Source organism: Manis pentadactyla, chromosome 9 (genome assembly GCF_030020395.1).
Source record: "Manis pentadactyla isolate mManPen7 chromosome 9, mManPen7.hap1, whole genome shotgun sequence".
Lineage (NCBI taxonomy): Eukaryota > Metazoa > Chordata > Mammalia > Pholidota > Manidae > Manis > Manis pentadactyla.
This window is the reverse complement of record NC_080027.1, coordinates 100540246-100556113: the sequence shown is the minus strand read 5'-3', so window position 1 is coordinate 100556113 and position 15868 is coordinate 100540246. Positions and strand designations below refer to the sequence as shown.

At 35.9% G+C, this 15868-nt stretch overlaps 1 protein-coding gene across 2 annotated transcripts in view; it reads left to right on the top strand.

The window, feature by feature from the left end:
- The window catches only part of FMN2 (formin 2), a 326516-nt gene that overhangs the window by 236235 nt on the left and 74413 nt on the right, over positions 1 to 15868 (top strand). For both annotated transcript variants that reach the window (XM_036918446.2, XM_057507879.1), the window contains exon 14: positions 4332 to 4424. In XM_036918446.2, coding sequence (XP_036774341.2) covers positions 4332 to 4424 — 93 coding nt within the window. The remainder of the gene's footprint in view (positions 1 to 4331; positions 4425 to 15868) is intronic.

Sequence of the window (15868 nt, the reverse complement as noted above, 5' to 3'; positions counted from 1 at the left end):
CATGTAAGTGTAGATAAACTCTAGAACTTGATGTGTTATTTTTTTATAATTATCCAATAGACCTTTCCTTCTTAATATAGCGAGTAAATAAAATGACAGCCACCCACAAATATTTACATAGATTGTATATCACAATGAAGGGATTTGGAGTTGGGTATCTGGGTACTTTGCATGAGGCTTATATGGTGTTATAAGTGAGCCACCACTAGAGGCTTAATATCCAGACTGAGGAAAGTTGTGATCATTGGCATGGTTGAAAGTACTTATTTTACCACACATTGCTTTAGTGTTTCCTCTGTATTTCAGACACTAGGCACACAGAGGTGAAGATAAAAGCCCTTGACATCCAGGAATGTAAAGTATAATGAGCAAAAAAGATAAATAAATGCAATGAGATAGTTTGATTAATAACTATCCTTTTTGAGAGCTTCTTAACAGCTCAGAGAGTACCACTCAAGTGCACCAACTTCATCACCCCAATTTCTAGTTGAGGCATTTAGGAACTAGCTCAAGATCACACAGCCACTGGTAGAAGTAGGCTTGAATCCAGATCTCTTTTATTTATCCAAAGCTTTGCTTTTATCTTTAATATTCACACATATTCTACTGGAGAGGGAGTGGAAAGTACCAAGGGAGATTGATTTTCTTGGCTTGGGGTGATAGTTGAAACTTGGGATGTTGGGTGTGGATGAGTATGTAGAAGCTCAATAATTGGTTGTGAGTAGTATGTAAGGTGAGTAAGTAGTATGTGTCATGCATGGAGAAATTTCAGTAAATATGACATTTTGAAAATTAAAAAGAAGTTCACTGTGACAGGAGGACCCACTTCATTTACCTGCTTTCATCAAATTTTCCAATGCCTATTGCCTGTAAGGAATCTTCTAAGTACTGGTAATACAATGGAATGAGTAAATGGAGAATAGTAGGAGATATGGACTCTTATCTGTCCTTAAAGAGAGGATTTTTCTGTGGTTCACTAAAGACCTGAACTATCTATGGAGGATTAAATTGTTTTACTTACTTCTTAATTATACAAGTAATTATGTATATATATAGCTGGAATATTTAAAGCAAACTTAAGATATATCATTCCACAAGGTATATACTATAGAGAGAGATTTCTGTTTAGTATATAGTTAAGAATACTAAAAATTAGAGCAGCACAGTCAGGAAAAAGCTGCCTTGCAGAGTAATGGATGGACATCACTAAACACCTTGTGATACCTGACAAGCATCTTTTGTGGCCTTCTGAAAGGAGAACTGGAAATGAGATGAGGTGGCCAGTAAATGACTTTAGAGTTTTTCTTGATCTAAGATTCTACCTGGTTCCCATTGTGTTCAGAAATATCTATAATGAATGAGAAAAGAGAATAAATAGTAAAAATAGTTTTTGCATCCATTTATATTGAGAAACAGTTCATATGAATGGGCCAAGGACATTTATAAAATTGATTTAAGATATAATTTTACTCAGTTTTTAAAATATTTTATTGCATCTTTTTTCTTAGCTGTTGTATATTGTGTTGCTTAAAAATTACTGAGTGATGAGCTTAATAAATATATACAGAGTACTCCACCCAAAAAAAGCAGAATACATATTCTTTTTAATTGCACAATGGGATAGTCTTCAGGATAGATCACATGTTACACCACAAAACAAGTCTCAATAGATTAAAAAATTTGAAACCATATCAAGCATCTTTTCTGACCACAACAGTAAGAAAGCAGAAATCAAGTATAAGAAAAAAACTGGAAAAAAAGCACAAAACACATGGAAGCTAATAACATGCTTGTAAATAAACTAGTGGGTCAATGAGGAAATCAAAAAATACCTTGAGATAAATTTTAATAGAAACATAGCTCTCCAAAATCTATGGGGCACCACAAAAACAGTTCTAACAGGGAAGTTTATAGTGATACAGGATTACCTCAAAAAAAAAAAGAAAAAAAAAGAAAAAGAAAATCTTAAAACAATCAAACCTTATATGTAAAAGAACTACAAAAAGGCAAAAAAAGAGCCCTAAGTTAAAAGAAGGCAGAAATAATAAAGATCAGAGCAGAAATAAATGAAATAGAGATAAAAGGTTAATGAAACTAAGAGCTGTTTCTTTGGAAAGGTAAATAAACATTCAGCTAGTCTCAAGATAAGAAAGAGGACTCAAATAAATAAAATCAGAAATGAAAAGGAAGTTACAACCAACACCACAGAAATAGAAAGGATTGTAAGAGATTACTATTAACAAATTACTATGATATGCCAACAAGTTGGACACCCTAGAAGAAATGGATAGATTCCTAGAAATATATAGTCTTCAACAACTGAATAGGGAAGAAATAGTAAATCTGAACAGACTGATTACTAGGAAGGAGATTGAATCAGAAATAGAAAAAACTCCCAACAAACAAAAGTCCAGAACCAGAAAACTTCATGGGTGAATTCTACCAAACATTTAAAGAAGAGTTAATGCCTATTCTTCTCAAACTATTCCAGAAAATGAAGAGGAAGGAGTGCTTCCAAATTTATCCTACAAGGCCAGTGTTACCCTGACACCAAAACCAGAGAAAGACACTACAAAAAAGAAAATGGCAGGCCAATATCCCTGATGAACATAGATGCAAAAATCCTTAACAAAATATTAGCAAACCAAATTCAACAATACATTAAAAGGATCATTCACCATAATCAAGTGGAATTTATTCCAGGGATGCAAGGATGGTTCAATATCACAAATTAGTCATTGTAATACACCACATTAACCAAAGGAAGGATAAAAATCATATGATCATCTCAATAGATGCAGAAAAAAACAGCAAAATTCAACATCCATTTATGACAAAAACACTCAACAAAGTATCGAGAGAACATACCTCAACATAATAAATGTCTTGTACGAGAAACCCACAGCTCATATCATACTTAACAGTGTAAAGTGAGAACTTTTCCTATAAGATCAGGAATAAGACAAGGATGCACAGTCTCACCACTTTTAATCAACATAGTACTAGAAGTCCTAGTCACAGCAATCAGACAAGAAAAAAAAGGCATTCAAATTGGAAAGCAAGAATTAAAACTGAGTGTGCATAGCTGGTCTTAAGCTTTACTACACCCAATTGTCTTTCACAGTTGGTGGGGAGAATGTGTGGTAACAGTACAGTCCTCTTGTAGTCTCCTGATTAAATAAGCTAATGACCTGGAGCAGAAAGAAAAAGAAATTACAGTTTTATAAGAGGAAGAAAAATTTTTAAAGAGTGCAATTGCAAAGTCTCCTTGGGGAATTGGCAACCTTACCTTAAGATTTATAGTGAGTATGTTTCCCTGAGGCAGACATTCATCTGTCTTAAGTATTGTCTTTCTAAGATGTGCTTTTCAATTTTGAATTATTTCCTTTGAGGCTGGGGTTTCTAATTATCACCATAGTAACCAAAATTTCTTCACAGATTTTTTTTTTTTTTTTTTTTTTTTTAGGAGAGCAAGGTACAGGCTTTTATTTAGAGATACAGTGAAAGGATAGAGCTCCCGGCTCACACCAGGAGGGGACAAGAGAGTCCCTCTTCACAGATTTTTTAAGAAATATTTGTAATTAACCCAAGTGAGATCTGTAGATTAAGGCATTGATCATGGTCCAGAAAAAAAGGGTATAATGGAGTTAGATCAGGATTTCAATTATGGGTCTGCTACTTATTATCTGAATCCTTCATCAACTTAGCACCCTATTTGAGCCTTCATTTCCTTAGCTGTAAAATGGGGTAAATAATGTCCATTGTACTTATTCCAAAGATTAACTTAAATGATGAGTAAAAAGCCTCTGCCTTGTAATAGATGCTCCGTAGTTACTGGTTCCTATCTTAACATTAGCACCATGGTTGTTGTTAGTTTTCAGATATTTGGACTTTAATTGGGGACAAACTTGTATTAGACGTCAGTTGGGAATAATGATGAAGATAGGAAATACTGACATACTGCTTTACTGTCTGCCCCACACTATTTGGACACTTTACCTTTATTAACTGATTTGACCTCAGGACAGCACTGAGAGGTAGATGCAAGTGGCATGCCCATTCTACAGATGAGGCAGGGACTCAGAGGTGGAGTAACTTGCCCAAGTTTATACAGTTTGAAAGTGGCCGAACAAGAATTATAGTCTTAAGAATTTCATTTTACAACCCCAGAAAGTGAAGCCTTGATCATAGACTTCTATGTCAGCATTTGGATATTCCCAAAATATGTGTAGAACATTTCACCTGGCATGGTTAACAAGATTCTCTACCTTTAGCTAATATGTTTTTAAGTTGTTTTAATGCTCCACTAACCAATGTTTCTCTCTTTTCAGCCTGTGAGGTCGAAGCAGGGAAAGTGTACCAGGTATCCTCCAAAGAGCACATCCAGCCTTTCAAAGAGAACATGGAACAATTTATTATTCAAGGTAAATTCAGAAGAGATATATTGTGCTTCCATCTCTTTTTGGCAGAAAGGTAGAAGGAATTTTTAAAAATACGTGTTGGTTTAAAAGGGTTTATTTTGACATCACAGAAAAACAAATTATGTTTAATCATGAGTCACACAACTGTGAGAGACCAGCAATTTTCTAAACATGCAATTTTGTGGATAATACTCTGTGTTTTTAATAATAGTAAATACAACAATAGTAAATAGTAAATAGATATTGGTTACAACAGCACATATTTATAAAGACAATCACATTTTTGTTTTTTCTATAGAAAATGAGATAGTCTTCTGAGTTTTAACTGTGCTTATGCCTTTTCAGTTCAACCTGATATTTGTTCAGTTTGTCAAAACCTTGTGCCCCAAAACAAAGTATATGGATATTTGTCAGAACCTCAAAACATTATCTTGTATTTTCTTACAGGCTGTATAAGTATCTCTAATATTTAACACCTTTTCTCCAGGGAGCTTAAAAAGTTTATCTCCTGTTTGAAATCATTGAAACCTACAATTATATCTAGGCACTCACTACTCAAAACATTTCTGCTTTAAAATGTTACATCTCTTCTGAAGATCAGATTTGTATCATGCCATGCTCTGGGAAAGTTCTTCCTGTCAGAAATTCTCCTAGAGGCTGACGTGGCATGGGACTGAGGCCAAATAGCACCCTGAAGACTGTCTCCATCCTGTTTATTAGCCTGTGGTTTTTAATAAGTTGTTCAAGTATCATTAATGATGATTTATAATGAATGAATCATACTGAGATTTGATTAAATGTTAAGCACAGCTATTTTTAAGAAGGGAAAGTACTATTTAACATTTAAGATAATCATGGAGACTGAAACAGAACTTTTAGTCAGATTCATAATTCAAAGTGATTGTTGTTTCCAAATTTTCAGGTGCTCATGACTTAAACTGGAAAATTTATCTATCCATTGATTCCTTAATAGTCCCTTGACTGTAATCAGAGTCCTGTCATTCCATAGGAGAGGACCCTGTAAGCTCACCCCACTCTTATGGGAAATAGAAATGAATCTTGTTTTTTCCATCCTGGGGTGAGGGGGGGTAGTTTAGGATCAGGAACATGTAATTTTGGAGAACTGTATAGGTAAAGGATGGAATATTCTTTTTTCGCTTTGGGGAAGAAAGGAGTTCTTAGTTCTGTAGTTCATTAAAAAAAGAAGTCAAATTATTTGCTGAATTTCACATCTAAAATCTTAACAAGTATCACTCATATAGTTCACATAGTATGTGATATATATTGTTTTGAATCTGGATTCTATAGGCAAGGCATTGAAATTTTCTTTTGACTGCCTCTTAGTCATTTTTTTGAGTGAATTGCCAAATCATGTTTTGCAACCCAGGTAGAAATTAGGAATTGTGCTTAGAAACCACACATGATCAGCCATAGCTGATATCTTTGGTAATCATTTATAGTGATTTGAAGGCAGGGTAGAGGCCTTAAGGAGTTGTCTAATATTTACTTGTATGGAAGACAGGATTGTCCAGGCATACTAAATGCATAAGCATGTCTTCAGATTTTAACCATCTCCCAGGAAGATCTTTTAACTACTTTTTTCAGATATTAGTAATTCTTATACTTCTACATGTGAAATGAAATGGCAAGTGTTGTGAGGATAGTAACTTATATGTTCTTAGGAGGCATGAAATGCCTCACCTTTTTGCCAATAGGTTAAACAATCATAATTATATGAGTCTTTCTTCACGGCTTCCAGCAGTTTCAATTAACTTTTTATTTCTTCTCTGGTCCTGTTCAAGTGTTCTATGATTCTATGTTCATTGAAAAAAATGTTTGAATGCCTACTCTCTGCCTAGACATTCTTTTGGGTGCTGATTTGCAGCAGTGAATAGGAAAACCTGTGTGTCATTCTAGAGCTTACATTCTGCACTACCTGGGAGACCGGTAAGGACAAGAGCAAACCCTTTGGAAAAACTTATGTAGATCAAATGCGTCAAACAGATGAAAGTAAAAAAAGTTCTGGTTTGAACATGGTTGCTCACAAGCCTGTATTCAGTGACATATAATGAAAACAATGGATTTCACAATACGTTTCTCATAAGATGAACTTTAAAGAATGTAGCCAATTTTTTTTGGCCTCATATTTTCTCTAGTTATCAGGACAAAATTCTAAAATTAAATTTATACATAAAAAATGCATTCTACCTTAGTACAAATAATCTGGGTAAAATCTTTGCTTATAATTACACCTTTCTCAGTCATAAAATAATATTCTTACATTAACCTCTGTGCTCAGATTACCTTACGTGGGCATAGTCATGTTTCTATGTATCCCATCAGAGTCTTTTTTGATGAGCCTCCCTTTCAAAATCTAAAATCTCACTTGAACCATTCAAGAGACTAGACCCAATATGTCTAAACATTTTTATTGTATTATCTCCCACAGTATAATGGAAATATCTTTTATCCTCGTAAGTCAGCTACCGTGTGGTCTATGGGCCACCCTCTTCACAGTCTGTGGATTTCACCTTGCTTTGGAATCCATTGATCCACCCTCTTCCCAGTTCTTCTCAAACTAAGATTTCATCCTCTCTGCTTAATCACTTCTTCCTTGGGACTGTGTCTCACTTCTGCTTGAAAATAGGCAGATTTAGAGAACTGAGTCCGACTGCTGTAGGCATTCATTGTTTGTAATGGTGCTAGCTATGCACTTTCCTTGGGAGAATTGAGAATATAAAGCTAATAGATAATGTTCTCAGATAATGTTTTGACCTGTGCCCAGCTTTATATTCTTTGTAACACATACCACTTTCAGCAGTTGTATTATTTATTAGTCCCTCAACAATGTCAGTTCCATTTGCTTTGGTTCTTGCAGTATTCTTACACCTAGAATAATGCCCAGCACATAGTATGCATTCTTTTGCTCACCAGGCAAAAGCCTAACAGCTCTCATTAAGCCCATCACTTTGCTGTCTCCACATCTGCATTGGAGTATCTCAACTTTTGGGGGTGGGGTGGGAATTGGCCTTTACAAAACAATACTAACTGGTGTCACCTTGAAGTCATTACCACAGGTCAACTCACTTCTGCTAAGCAATGCTATAAGATTTCCCTTGCAAATTTTGTTTTCTCAGTTTCTGTAATTCATTCCTATCTTCCTCTCAAATCTCTACAATCTTCCTGCTTCACTTCCTATGCCTCTAATGATAACCTCACTTCACATTGTGGTGAGAAAACAGGTGCTATAGTACAGAAGCTCCCACACTGCCCACCACACCTACAAACCTGGCTGTAGACCTTGGGCTTCATCCTGAATTCTTGTGGAGCAGAGATTTAAAGATTTGAGAGGTTACACTGGCAGCAGCTGGGAAGGGCTGTGTGGAGGTAGGCTGGACTTGGAGATGGGAGACAACTTATAAAATTGTTACTACACACTGCTAGAGAAATGAGGAGTCCCTGTTTGTTCTAAGGAAGTATTATGGTATTATGATGCTGGAGAGAGGGTAATTTGAGGGATAATAACAGAACAGGAATGACCTGGTGACCAAATGGAACATTGAGGGGATGGGTAGGTGTCCTGATTTCAGTTATGAGTGGCTGGGTGAGGGTGGTGTTAGTCACTGGGATAGAGGATGTAAATCTAGGAAGAGATTTGGATGGATAGCATGGTCACCATGTCAGTGGACACACGGGTGGACATTCCCAGTGAACAGGTGCATATGTGCATTAGACATGTGGGAGAGCTAAAGTAGAGGATTGGACATCATAGCAAGGTGATTATTGAGTGGATATGATCACCTAGGAAGATAAGAAAAACAGACTTAGAGGTAGGATTCTGGAGGAGAATACATTCATAGGACAGAGAGAGGAAAGAGAAGCCCCAAGAGGTGTTAGCAGTAAGATAGGTAGGAGGAAAACCAAAAGAGGCTGTGGTGGAAGCCACATTAGGAAGCGTTTCAGAAAGGAGAAATGATCGCAGTGGTACATGTCCCTGGATGGGACAGTTTTCTTGGATCAGCATGGGCAGAAACTAGTTTTCTGTGCTTTTAATATTTATGAGAAGTGAGGAAGTAGAAGGACACAGCTCTGCCTTGATTTTAAGAGTTACTGCAGGAGAACGATAACTGGTGTGTGTTTGACTTAACTGTTTAATCAAAGTTACTGTAATTTAGCTTATCTGTAATTTACACCAACATGATTTTATTTCTGTACACATGTTTTGGAGAAAATTAATTGGTGATCCCTAGGCGGCTATTCAGCATTTATCTGCAGTTTTTGTTAAACTTCTTCTGTGCCTCTTTTTTTTTTTTTAAGTAGCAGAAAGTGAGAGGTAGGAAAGATGGGATCACTAGGGGGCCACATGCTTAGCAAATCTTTCTCTCAGAACTCAGCACACCCCTTCCTTCTTTTTTCTTCTCTTTGAATCCAACTTGTATTTTGGACAAAGTGTGCCCATGAAAACCATACTGCTGAGCCATAGAGGCCTCCAGACATGGTGGATTGATTGCCTTTGTATGTATCTATGGGTGTTGAAGTTGCTGGGAAAGAAAGAGGAGCCTCGTAGTTCTCTGTTGTCCGGCTTCACATCCTTTTTACTCATAGAGCACATTTTGATAAGTATATATTTTAACACCTAAGCTCAACTATCTCTGGGACAGATGGCAAATTTTAATAAGAAGCTAGGTCCTCTCTATGCTATTAAATGAAGCAAAGTCCTTATTGTGATTTTGTCAATCAGAAAACGGCTAGTGAGATTTTTTCATTAGCCTCTCTCTCCATACCTCTGCTCTCTCTTTTCCTAAACACTTCTTCCTTATACAAAGCAGTACATTGTAGCTGAACCAGAGGCATAAAAATCAAGATGAAAATGCATAAATCTAAAATCACATGCTTATGAGTAAAAGGGTGCTGAAACCTCAACTCTCAAATGCACAGTCTTTAGTATTGGTAATTCTGTGATTGAGAATGAGAAAGCAGTGAGTATTAAGTATGCCAAAGACTGAGAAGTCTGCTACAAGTGTCTTCTGCTGGAAACGGTGCCCATGGCGCCTTGTAAGAGTGCCCCATATTCGAGTGCACATGTGTGGTGACATGTTTGTTTATTTCTCTGAAAATGTAATAGGATAAACAGATGAATTTGATCTTTTGAAGTAATCTTTCATTGACCATTCAAAATTGAAAAGGAAACATAATTGTTTTTTAAGCAATCAACTTTTTACTTATTATCTGTATGATAACAATAATAACAATATTAAGCATTAATACTACTTCTGTTGTGCTAAAGAGTTAGCTACAGTCCTTTCATACTCCACGTGATTTCACTTTTGTAACTCTTGAGAACAGTCTGAGCAGCCAGTTACCCCAATTTTACAATGAGCAAACAAAGGCTTAGAGAGTTGGCTAAAATCACACAGTAGACAGCAAAGTCATATAGCAATCCAGACCTTTTCAAACGTGGGTACAGCCATATTTCATTTTCATTTAAAAATTGTTGTATAGTGAGGGACTCCAAGAAGTAGTGGATAAGACTTGTATAATGTCCAGAGGTAGGAACCATAATGCAGACAAAATACTGGGTAAGATACTCAGATAAACTCAAAGTCAGGCCATATTAGAACTGGCAGATGGGAACCCTTCTGTATCCGTGCAGTATGCAAGCTGCCACCAGGCTCCAGAGAGGCAAAATTCTTTCCCTTGATGTATGATAAAACAGTGATTCCATCTTGGATCCATTGTACCCTTCCTGTCACTCTTCACACTTGGGCAGCATGAATTTGAAGTGATTCTCCTGAAAAGAAGAATAGTCTATATTCCCTCCTGTCTGGGGTCAGATTCCCAGCAGCCACAGCCATTCGTTCTCTAACTGTGGAAGAGAAACGATCAAAGAGCCTCTGCGGAGTGGTGGAAATGGGTTCCATATGGGATTCACTAACAATTGCCTCCTGCGTCTTTCTACTTGGGTGCTCCCCTGACACCTCACACTAGACATCTCCATAATGTGTTCCATGCTGTGTCCTTAGCACCCAGCACATAGCAAACTCCGCATATGTATTTATTTCATAGACAAGTTTTTCGTAAGGAATAAGGAATGATGTTATCAAGTCAACTCAAAATACTCAGTGCTCTACCCCTGCGGGCTCCTTACCATTGTGATTTCACCCGTGTAGTTGTCCAACAGGGACTTTGGCCTCCCTGTTTATTTTTTAATAAATGAGTGAAAGAAATAATATTTAAATAATATATGCATCTATTATAAAATTCAGATATGTAATTGGATGTAAGTCTTCCTGGTATTACTTTCCTCTATTTAACCAATGTTATGTTTCATTTCTATCCTTCCAGAGATAATTTGTCCATATATATTGTGCATATACATTTGTATTTATATATTTTACATATATAATTAAAAAATATAATTATATGCATTACATATAATACATATATTTATATGTTTATATATTTTACATCCTCTGCATGTTGTTTTTGTCTCTTGCTCTTTTCATTTTACTTTGAAATATTTATGTGTGTTTTATATTTTATAGTTTATGTATAATAGACATAGCATATATGAGTGTTTTATTTGTGCATATATATGCACACATCCATACAACATATAATTTTGTATGTTTTATATTCACTTTATATATAACAAAAATAAATGTTTCATTGTGTGTAACATGTATTATATATTGGTATTATATATTTATATAGTTTGTATATACCCTACATAAATATATTTTATTATTCTTTAAATTCTCATTACTTGCTGTAATTGTGTTTGCTGCCAGGGGAAGTACATGGTTGGGTTTCTTCAAGCTTCTGGTGACTTATTGGTCTCATTTTTGTCAATCAGTCAATATGCAGCCTTGTTTTATGTGTGCTCATGTTTGGAGACACCTTATTTAATGTGTATTAGATTTGTTAACATTGACCTCACAGCCAGCCACACTGTAACTTGGCCTGATGGAAGCCCATCTAACATGTAATTTTCTCCAGAAGGCACACAGCAGCACTTGTGCTTAGAGGCACCGAACAGTGTTGCAGCTTCATACTTGCAGGAGATTATTTAAAAAGAGAAATTTAAACTAAAAACACATACAACAAATAAAAAACTGTGTTGCGATAGACCAAGAAAAGGACACTTATTTACAGTATGAGCTGAAGTAAGTCAGAGCCTTGCCCCGTTCAGCCGTAACTGAGAATGTGTGTGTCAGATGACCCAGATTGTCCACTTTTGTGCGTACGTGCTTGAATAACTACAAAAGCACTGCAGGTATTGATTTTGGAATTACAATCAATTTTAGTGAGTAGGCAGATTCACAAATACAGAATCCATGAGTAATGAGGACCAACTGTATATTTGAAAGGCTTATGTATGTTATATACCCATGGGGGGGGGTGTATGGGTTATATATTATGTGTATGTATTATAACCTAAATGAGATCTAAATAATTGAAATGGGCAGACATTTATACCTCACTCAACAAAAATGTGATTGCTATGTTCATCTCATCTGTTTATCCTTCCTCAATCTTATACTCATGTTCTCAGCAGACATGACCATTATCCTGAATTTTCTGTTTATTATTTGTATACTTTTTTTTTATAGTTTCACAAAAAAATATGAGTTGTAATCATTATTACTTAAGTTATATAAAATTCAGATAACTATTGAGTTAAGCTGTTACATCCTAGAAACCTGACAAACTGTCTTATTAATATAGTAATTTATGAGTTTTTAAAAGTTTTCTCTGTCGACATCACTGCAAGTGGTGGCCATTTTACTTATTAGTTTCTTGTTTCTGGCTGTATTTCACCAACTGGTACCTTCAGTGTGATATAGACAGGAAGTGTGGAAATGGCCTATTGCAAAGGGATATGATTAGAGGAATGGAAAGAATTATTCTGGCAATCTTTGTAAATAAATTACCATAAAATCATTGAAGGTTTTCTTCCCATTCATTATCTCTCCTCTACTACTTTGCAAATTATATTCTATACCTTTATTCTTTTAATGTATACCTTTGATATTTTAACACAATTCTTTAATAAAATTCAAGGTTTTAAAATAATGTGAGTCCTTAGGATGCTTTACCCTTACTCTCATCCATTGATACTAAATGCCATTCTTTTCCAGAGTTACAGTATCATCTTGTGTTTTTATTTGCTCAGCATACCCTCATATTACACCTTGCATCTGAGATGTTTTTTCTTCTTTCTGAAGTACATTCTTTAAAAGTTACTTTGGTGTGTGACTCCGGATTGTAAGCTCTCTGTGTTTGTCTATGTGGGAATATACATCATGCTTGTTTTTGAGAGATAGGCTGCTAATTATATAATTCTGGGCTGAAAGCAAATTCCTTTCAGGAGTCTGGATGCCTCTGACTCTTCCCTTGTGCATTGGCAACTCTGCTTTTGGTCCAATTTTTGTGTCTTTGTTTCTAATCTAAATTTTCTCTCAGACTCTTGTATGTTTTTCTATTTCTCTGTATGTTTGCTTTGGCTAATCATCAGGGGCACTACCAACCAAGAACTATTTGAAAATAAATTTCTTGCCTTGCATTTTAGGATCACATGTTGTAGACTGAGGCCCACTGTAGTGTGATTGCCCATGTGGGATTATGGATTCTTACGTGAGGGTGTTTCTTTCCCCTCCCATCCAGAACCATGGGCCAGATGGGCTCATTTCCTCCATGTCTACTACAGTGGGTAACAGTTTTTGGTTCTCGCTTCACTGAGGGGGTCTTTGGACACCTAGGAGGATTCTAGGACTGTTCAAAAGTTTCCGATATGGCCTTTCAAACCACAGCTCTAGGTTGCTTGGTTTATTGATGTCCCCAAAGCAGCACCTGCTTACACCTCTTTGGAGTCTTGCTCCTGTTTGCTTTTATGCCCTGAGAATTTTCCATGCTTTCTTGCCAACTCAGCCATGAATTAAAATTATTTTAATCCAACAGCTTTGGGTGTTTTGTTGTAAAACTTTTTGATATCTACTCCATAGAATGGTTGAAAATAGAAACCCATCTTGGATTTTTTTCAACCAAAATGTCTTTGAGATACTTCTGTATTAGTACATTCTTCTTAATAACTTCATAATCTTCCATTGTAACAACACCACAATTCATTTACTCATTTTTTTTTACTAATAAACCTTCATTCCTACAACATTGCTTTTAAAGGGAAGAAATTACAAGGAATAAATGGGTACATTTCTCATCATGCATGCTTGGACAACACCTTCCTAAATGTTGAACTTCTGGGTCAAAAGCAACATTGACCTTTTTTTCTTGGCACTTCCTTTTCCCATATGTGCCTCCTAACTTTTCCTCTCTCATCTAATCATTGCTAAATGCTGTGGATTTCCTCAAACAGGTTCGCTTCCCTCTAATTCCATTGCATTCACCTTATCTTACCCAGAATAATCTCCTGCTTTTTTAATGGTAACCTCTTCCTAACAGGTCTCATTTTTCCTTGTTGCTATCTTCCTGTTAGAGTACAATCACTGATGACCCTCATAATAACCTGCAATCTTCCGGAAGAGATTAAATTATATTGAGAATCATGATGATGAAAGTATGTGAATGCACATTATAACTTAGGTTTACATTTTATCCAATGTATTTTAAAATACGTCAAGCATCTGAGCTGTGTTTTTGGAATATTCCCTATCTGCCCTCCATGTTAGATAATAAACTATTAACTGCATATGTTTATGATTAAGTCTCAGCTTTCTTTCCTTAGGTCTTGGGCACTTGGATAGGATCCACCATGCTGATAAAGCTTGACCAGATTTTTATGTCCTTGGAGTGGAAAACCCCAAATACGTTCCTTGGTCGTCAATGTGACACTTTCTAGTTTTTTGAAAGAAAGTGACCTAGAAATTGAATTCATGACTACTACTTTTAATACTTTAAGCCTTTTTTATTAAAGCAGTTCTGGCATAATGAAACCAAAGGGTCCTTTTCTGTAGTTACTTAGGAAGTACCAACATGTTGATTCAGAGGGAAATACTCATAACTAAATAAATTTAACTGTTTAAAATTACAAAGATTTCTGGCTAATGTTCAAAATCTTATTTTTCTTTGACAGATGTTCTTTCTGGGCATTGCTTGGGCACTAGCACCTTAGGGACCTTAGAATTAAGGGAGCGTGCCCATGTAGGATGCCTCTGATCACCTGTCTTTACTGTCATGAGCAGCACTTGGGAGGCATAGAGCCATGGCACATAGGAGTGCACCGGTGTCACTACCTGTGGGGCACAGGAGTGCATTGGTGTCACCGCCCATGGCACATTGTTCCTTGTTACAAAATGTATTTTCTCCCACCTCTGGCTATTTTAAAAATTTTGTCTTTATTGATGATTTTTAAGGATCTTGATTATGTGCGTTGGTATGTATGTATATCTGTGTATTTATATTGCTTGGAGTTAGTGGACCTCTTGAATCTGGGAGTTTATAGTTTTTATCAGATTTGGAGAATTTTGGCATTATTCCTTCAGTTTTTTTTCTGCCTGGCTCACTTTTTCCTCCATTGCTCTAATTACACAGATGCTAGACTATTTGCTTTTGTCCCAGGGTCATCAAGCCTTGGCTAATTTTTTCAGTCTTTTCTTCTCTATGCTTCAGTTGGAATAGATCGTTGTTATGTCTTTAAGCTTATTGTTCTTTGCTTCTGAATTATCTAATTTCATGTTATTTTCATTTTCAATTCAAGTGAATATTTCATTTCAGAGACTATATTTTTGGTCTTTACACATTTCACTTGGTTCTCTTTCTTTTTGTACCTTCCATTGTTATATGCTGCACATTTATTTTTTTTAGAATTCTTATGTTGAAACCCTAATCCTTGATGCCGTAGTATTAAGAGGTAAGGTTTTGAGAGGTGATTAGGTCATGAGGGTGAAATCCTCATAAATGGGATTAGTACCCTTATAGGGAGAGACACAAGAGGGCTAACATCTCTTTTTCTGCTCTCTGCTCCCCACCATGTGAGAATACAGCAAAAAGTTGGCTGGCTGAAAACCAGCAAGAAGACTTTCCCTAGAACCTTACTGTACCGGCACGCTGATCTCAGACTTCCTTCATCATTATCTGTATTAACATTACCATTCCAGTCTCCAGAACCATGACAGATGAATATTTGTTGTTTAAGCCCCTGGTCTTTTGTATTTGTTATACACCCTGAGCAGAATAAGACATCCATTTTTCTCCTATGCCCATGTTTTTCTTTAATATTTGAGCATAATTATAATGGCTGCTTTAGTTTTATTTGTTAGTTCATCTCTTGTCATTACTGGGTCTCTTTCTGTTGATGTTTATATTCTGATAATTGATTACATTTTCCTTACACTGGGTTGGTCTATTAATTTTTTATTAAATGCTAGGCACTATGATTGTTCTGTTGTTGAGTATATGGATTTTGCACATTATTCTAAACAATATTT